The following is a 7,998-nucleotide window of genomic DNA, read 5'->3' as shown; positions in this document are numbered from 1 at the left end:
ACATTAAAATGGGGTTTCCTCTCCAGCGGCGCCTGCAGGTGTACGAGTATATGTACAGGGCAAGTGGTTTGACTGTATAGAAAAACTTTTCTCTGCTAATATTTCATATGAAAACATACAAATGAGAAACAAATTAATCGGAATTAGCTACAGTATTAAGATGCCAAAACATAAAATAGTTACAAACTGCCTTGAGGTGTTGGATATTCACCTACAAACTGAAACAAAAGACTGCTTTTTGAGTGGTAACTAAGGGGCCGTTTTCAACTAAAACTGAAAACTTTTTATGTGTTTTGGCCCTTCATGTACATGACAGTGGCATTTTGGGGGCCTGAAAATGTAAACTTTTGAAAATGGGATTCAAAGTGCATGTTTTTGAAACCGATTCCATTATTGTCTCTGTGTAAAGGCCGTGTAAAGCATAAATATCCATATAAGGCTAGTTGTCTTAAGGCGGAGTCTCCAACGGCATCACCGGCGGCCATCTTGTCACAGGGAAGCTTTTTGGCGAGCTCTGTGGTATCTGAAGTAAGGTGAGTGATCAGCACGAACACAAATCCTCTTATCTCGCTGAAATCTTGACGGATTTACAAACGGTTTGGTTTCTTACAAACATTATTAACGTGGCTATAATTCTGAATGCTGGAACATGTTGAAATTGCAGATTTTCTTAATTATTCATATGTATGCAGTGTCATAACTACATCTCTGACGTTTATAACAAACCAAACCGTTCGGAAATTGGCAGAAAATTGAGCAAGTTATGGTTATTTAAAAGTACATGCACCATTAAAACACAATGTTACGAGTGGGCAAGCTCCCTGTGGCAAGATGGCCGCCGTGTGCGGACGTCGACCTCCATTGGCCAGCAGTGCGGACGAGACATTTAGCCTTTATTGTATGATATCTATGGTGTAAAGTCTATAGGCACAAAGTGTTTCTTTATAAAGTGACATCGCCAACTGCTGGCCTGGCAGCATAATACAGTGTTTTAGAATGTTGATGTCTGTACGCAAGGAAAAACGTTTCCGTTTTTAGTACATCGTTGTGATGTAAACGTATAAGGCCTGTTTCACACTGGCCATGTATGCAGAGCATAAACAGTGAGGTTTTTTTTTAGCAGCCATGTTAACGAGCAGAAGCGGCAGTCGTTTCAGCACTAGTCTATTTTTGCTGTGCCATTTACGCTGAATTAAAGCCACAGTGCCTTGTTCTTGATCAAATTACACCTGGGTTAACAAGTACCTGTAAAGAAAATTATACAAGTAAGGTTTGTGTTTTTCACATAAAAGTCACCATATGACTTTCAGCACTATGAATTTTTTTTTATAAAACAATTTTTTGGTGTATGCAAACCTCAAAAGCTTGTTTAAATGATTAAAATTAAAGGTATAGCTTAACTTTAAGATAACTTTTATCACATATATAAACAACATGTTATATGCATGTACTGTATAATATGTGTGTGAGGGGAACGCAGTAGCATCACAGCAGAGTATGCTGCACATCATAAATCAAAGCATGTTTACAGACAGTGTTTGTCGGAGAACACCTGAAAAAGGTGACACAATGGATAATTCACGTCTGCATTTGCAGTACACGAGCCGTGGTTCAGCTGCGCACGACAAATGCTGCCAGTTTAGGTGCGTTCACGTCATGTCGTAATTGACGTAACGATTCTGAACTGTAAAAAGCCTTCACATGCTTGTAGAACTTTTAATTTCAAGAGACAACATGTAATTTGCTAAGAACTATGACTTGCATCACGTGGCTGCTGTACCACATGAACCAGGTAATTTATGGTAATTTATGGTAATTACAAAATGTTTTTGTGTTCACCTGCATTGTTTTTCAGTTCTTATATGAACATGCACTACATGAATGTCTTTGACTATTTCGTTGATTTTTGAGTTTTAAAAAGTGTCTAGACACCTTCGTTCTGTTCAGTTGTGCAATTGCTCTCACTGATCGTTTGATCTAAAGTGTCTCAAATCTTACAGAAGTGAGTAAGGCTACATAAATACTAGATATATTCAAGAAAATGACTTCTCTCAGTTTTAAGTTTTTAACATTTTTGAACTTTTTTGTGTTCTTTTAGCAACGCAAATCATGAAAACGTGCAAATAACCAACTATGAAATCCAAAATAAAATTCTTTGTTGTCTCTTAAACTAAACATGATTAGTTTTAAACCATTTATTTTCTGTGGAATGCAAAAGGAAAATTTTGAAGAAGAGAAGTTCTTTATTTTTGGGTGAACTAGCCTATTCCTATAATATAACTCTGAAGAAGAAGCTAAATATGCTTGTTCAGCTCTAATGGCAGACAGCGTGGCCATTGACCAGGCTGAAGCTGGCCACAGAGTGGTTCTGGGTGCTTTTGAGTGAACTCAATCGCGTGTTACGCCTAGTGTTTTGTGAACGGAGAGAGATGGATGGGCAGCAGCAGCAAAGCTGCTTGTTGAACTGCTTCCTAAAGGATTTGCTGAGCAGATAGAGAGCGAAGGGGTTCACACAAGAGTTGGTAAAGGCAAGGATACGTGCGCACACACTGGAGATGAAATGTGCCATTGAGGTGTCCACTTCTGAGTAGTGATAGGACCGGTAGAGGTAAATCACATGGTTGGGGAGCCAGCAGATGGCAAAAAGACCCACGAACACCAGCACTGTCTTGGCAAGCCGCATCCGTGACTCAATCTAGGAAGCAGAGAGGTAAATAGCCTATCACATGTGCAGAAAAGTAAATATCACAGGTTGTCCTAATATAATCATTAAAAAAAAAAAAAAAAAAAAAAACTCCTATTCCAGCTGTTTTAACTTTCTGACCCGTCTGATGCAGCAACATTTGGCTCAACCAATAACGCGATTTGGGGCGGGATTAATTGTTTGCTCGACCAATGGAAGACCTTTTGGAATTTTTCCAATTGCATTTGGTGACACTAGTGGCACTTCAGTTTTTATTATTATTTTTTATTTTTATTAACAACTAATAAATATAGCTTTTACTATGCATTTATTTTTGTTTATAAGCACTGAACAAAATATGAACAAAATATGTTTCATAAACTGCATTAAAAAAAATCACAAGAAATATACTGAACAGGTGCTTGTTAAACCAAGTGGTCTCATAGATGAAGAATAACAACAGCAGCAATTTGATAAAGGTACATTTAAATGGTTCCCACATGGTTCCTTTCAAATGCATACAGACTGTATTATTCACATAACAATGGAACAGCAGATCAGATGTATCCAGTCTCGTCTTGTTTTGTGAATACCTTTCAAAAATATCTACTGAATCAACCTTTCAAAATTAGTCATAACAACCAGAGATGGAGGTTCAGTGTAACATTACCTCATATCTGCATTTTCAAACTCAGCAATGGAAAAATATTACAACTACTCAATAGAAGTAAAAAATTCTAAATATATAATATAATATAATATAATATAATATAATATAATATAATATAATATAATATAATATAATATAATATAATATAATATAATATAATATAATATAATATAATGTTTTGTGTTGAGCAAAAACATTCTAACACCTAGAAAAAATAATAAGAGCCTACTTATCATGGAAAAGCCTTACATTAAATTACATGGTGCTTGTTATGAATACATCTTTTGAAACTGGAATATCAAAAATGATAACTAGGCTGTGAGTGATATGTATGTGATATGTGACATATCACTAAAATGATATGATTTATCTGACCTTGGTGACGAGAGGCCGCTGGCAGACAGTCGGTTTAGCCAGTCTGTCTGCTTCCTGACCTGAGCCCCAGATTGTCATGTTTGAGCGCTATATAAAGCGCTATATAAATGAAGATGACTTGACTTGACTTGACTAAAATGATACAGTATGTACTGTATGTTGTGTGTCATTATGCATGATTTGGGTATATTAGATTAAATTAAGTTAAAACTATAGGATATTTTGTATAAATCAGAAAAAGTGACAAAATTAGTTGCTGTTAAAACTACATCGCTTTTAAAAAAGGGAAAAAAATATATTAAAAACAGGTTTGAAGCATAACCCGTGGACACAGCGTTATGTCATTTTAATGTCAACTAGGAAAGTTTAGAAAAATGTATTATATAAGTTACTCAGCTATTCATTGCTAAACAATTAAAACTAACTTCAACAACTGAAGCACTTGATCTTTGTACTCACCTGCCTCCGAATGTGCGCATTTCCTTCCACAGGCATGTTAATCGCACTCTCAATCAGACTCCTGGCAATGAAGATGTAGTACACAGAAATAATGAAGAGAGGAATGATATAGAATAAGAGAAAGGAGGCCATGGAATGGATTTTAGGTTGCAGGTCTCCAGCATGAGGGTACGGGGCGCATGCTTTAAAGGTCTCATTGCTTTCTGGGATGTGGAAGGTGTGGAGATCGGAGAACACCGCCTCAGGAATGGCCAGGGCCATGGAAAGCAGCCAGATCGATGCAGCCCTCAGGCAGACCTTTAGCGAAGCTTTAGATGCCTTGATATCCATTGGCTTGACAATAGCCTTGTATCTAAGAGACAGAAAAAGACCCCAGGAGCAGAAGGAGATATTTTAATTAACCTTAAGGACAACGTTTTAATTAAGAACGAACACACATAAAAAATGTGACTAATTAACTCAGTGTTTGAGTTGCTGAGTTCAGTCAAAGACAAAGTCCCTTTCAAGGAAAGTCTGTTCACTAGCAGTTGGTGGCCATTTGCAACGCCTCTGGGCAACTATTTCGCCCATCCAAGACCAAAGTCCAAAGTACTTGAATTGGGGAATCCTGAAATCTCAAAAAATGCTTGCCGAACTCCTAATTAAATAACATTCTGAGACAGTCCTAAGTGCGAGTCTCAGATTTCTATGGGAACCGGAGCTTCTAACAGCTGCAGTGACGCGATGACTTTACCAATCAGCGATTGGCTCTTTTATTTAGAAGGCGGGATGTATTCCTCCATATCGTGCGTAGCTGTTTTTTTGCCAACTGAAATCTCTTGGATAGATATTTTTGCAGTGTTTTGTCAGCAGAACAATCCAAAAACACATTAAATAACAGTACAACCCACTGAAGAGATGTGCCTATCCCTCACAGCCTCGCTTTCATTCGTGTTCAAAAATCAAAGATGGCGCTTCTGTTAATAAGGTCAATTCACAAGTAATTTACATTTACATTTATTCATTTAGCAGACGCTTTTATCCAAAGTGACTTACAAATGAGAACAATAGAAGCAGTTAAACTAACAGTAGGAGAACAATATGCAAGTGCTATGACCCTTCCCAGTTTAATCTAACGCAGTACATTTACTTTTTTTTTTATAAAGATAATAGATATAGAATAGAAGAGTGATATGAGTAATAGGAGTGAACCAACCTTGAATATCAATATTCTTTGGTTCAGTTCAGTTATATGTAACCTAATGTGACAATTTTTTTAATAGATCAGCTAAGAACAGAATAATTGTCCATTAGGCCTTTAACAAAACATCTGCCCAGCAACAAGTTAATCGATTGTATATGCTTTTGTTGAAGTACATTAGCCCACATTATTTCAACTTGTTTTTTAAATAATAATGTTTAATTGCAGGCATGTTGAGAATCTACATTACCCATGATTCTGCAAAAAAAACTCCACCAATCAGAGAATTGCAACAAGCAAATCGTGACAAACAAACACTTTACTGTCTGCCTACTCCCAAGAAGCACTTCAAATGATATAGAGTTTCCCTACACTCTCAAAATACGCTGTATGCATAATATACATATTTTGCAATGAATGGAAAATATATTGTATTAATATATAATATTATAATAATATGTATCTTTTAGAACATTACAAACTTCAAATCAGTATTTATAATGTTGTGATTCACTTCGTAGCTGATGGATTTTTCCTGATGGAAAAAAAATACTTGCAGAACCAAGGTAAAATCTGAAAAAGTGGTCGGGCACTGTTGCACTCTATTTGAAATTATAAGATCACTGGATGCTGGATTGGCCAATCAGAACAGAATTGTAGAATTATTCCAGAAAACCCATCTTTTTTTTTTTTTTTTTTTACCAGAAGTGAGAAGAGCCTATCCTATGACTGATTTAAAGCCCATCAGATCCAGACCACAGGAAAAGATCCTCCCACCTACGAGTTCCATTTACCATCTGTTGTTTATTGCCATTCATCTAAACAGATTAGCCTCCAGTGCTAATCAGACTCCCACCACATAGATCATGTCACAGTCTTCCTGCTTATTCCTTTTTCCTTTCTTTATCAGAGGGAGATAACAAGTGTAAGTGGAATTTAATTTCAGTCACATGAATTTGGATAGTGCATATCACAATATCCGTGTTGTTCCGAAGCAGCTTTACAAAGAACATTGCCTCACAATCCCCTCAGTGAACAAGTCAAAAATGGCAAGGAAAAACTCATCAATAAATCTCTGACTCTTCATGAATTTCTAAGCACCTTCAAGTTCTGGCATTGTTGTTCTGGCAACACTATCAACTGTTTCTCATTTAACACGAGGGCAACTCAACCCTCAGTTGATCCATTGCTCTGGAGGTGAGTTCGCTAGAATCAACACTAACAGGCAGAGGAAGCCGTTTTCTCCATCATTAAGCATGTTCTTTTTCATTTCCGGTCACCTACTATCAGACACCAAGTCACACACTTCCTCAAGAGAACTGACAGACCAAGAAGGCATCAAATTGGAGCCTTGAGTATATGGGATATAAATACAGACGTTTTATAAATAAAATAGAATAGAATAGAATCAGTCCCTGGATTGCTAAAGTCTGGGTATATTATACACCTTTTCTCTTTTACATTGTGAATTACACAAAAACTTTTTTTTTTTTTTTTTTTTTTTTTTTTGTGAGGCTAAAGTGGCACTTTGAGTGGGATTTTGAGTTACCTGCATGTGGCATTACAGTTTTCTTCTATTGAAACGGACAGAATAATTAGTCTGTGCCCCTACTCGAAAAAGCATGTCATCTTTAGATTGTCGTGATGGATTTTCAGGTGGTTAGTTACTGGTCTATCAACCCTACCAACTTGTTCAAGGTCTGCCAGTCTCACTCACACTTACTAGTCACCTTGGACCGGACCATAAAGCCTACAAACCATCACAAATAAATAAACACATCTCTTGTAACAGTACAAATACATTTTATGTAATTGACCATTCAATAGCCATTTAAAAACCACAATAATGTTTTATAGCTGTCTTTTTATAGAGGTTATGTTTAAAAAGAACATCCCCATTCCCAAGCTTGATTAATTGACAAAGACTTTAGAGGTAATTATCAATGACTTTCACATTTTAATCACTTCCTGATATCTAAAAGGCAATCAAATCATGAAACTTAATGCATTTTCCACTTTAGCTGAACTCAGCATAATAATAATATTTAGTGACATTTTACATTAGTGTTTGTTTACGTTAATGATGACTATGAGTAATTTCGTTATCATTTCGAGGAGCTTGCTTCATTAATACATTGTGATGATTATAATTAATGACATTCAAAATATATTTCAACTTTAATGGTATTGTTTTGCTTTCTGAACTGATGCTATGGATATATCTCGTTACCTGTCCGCTGCCAGCGCTGTGAGCGTGAACACCGACACTCCGACTGAAGTCAGTTGAAAGAACGGAATGAGTTTACAACCCATCCGCCCAAACAGCCACTCATCCGCCAGAAACTTGCTGGCATCCACGGGCGCACAGGTGATCAGCAGCAGCACGTCTCCGAGGGCGAGACTCGACATGAACAGATTGGGGACACTGCGCATGGATTTCACGATGCAAAACGTCCTAATAAGAGTCACATTACCAATGAGTCCAGCAGTAATGAGGAGCGCGTAAACGGTTGCGATGATGATGCCTGAATGCAAGTGGGGATGCTCCGGAGCGGTGCTGGTGTTGTTGCGCTCCAGAGAGTCACTCAGAAACTTTACATCTAGTGTCGGGGTTAATGTTGCGTCAGACAT

At 37.1% G+C, this 7,998-nt stretch overlaps 1 protein-coding gene across 1 annotated transcript; it reads right to left on the bottom strand.

The window, feature by feature from the left end:
- Positions 1–2,314: 2,314 nt before the first annotated feature.
- On the bottom strand, positions 2,315–7,998 carry grpr (gastrin-releasing peptide receptor; the record flags this gene model as incomplete). The annotated part of the gene is made up of 3 exons (XM_081357206.1): positions 2,315–2,695; positions 4,188–4,539; positions 7,598–7,998. The coding sequence occupies 3 exons, from the start codon at positions 7,996–7,998 to the stop codon at positions 2,315–2,317; spliced, it is 1,134 nt and encodes a 377-aa protein (XP_081213332.1).

This window comes from Scardinius erythrophthalmus (genome assembly GCF_964197995.2).
Source record: "Scardinius erythrophthalmus genome assembly, chromosome: 25".
Taxonomy (NCBI): domain Eukaryota; kingdom Metazoa; phylum Chordata; class Actinopteri; order Cypriniformes; family Leuciscidae; genus Scardinius; species Scardinius erythrophthalmus.
The sequence above is the reverse complement of the archived record's forward strand: the minus strand, read 5'-3'. Positions and strand labels throughout refer to the sequence as shown.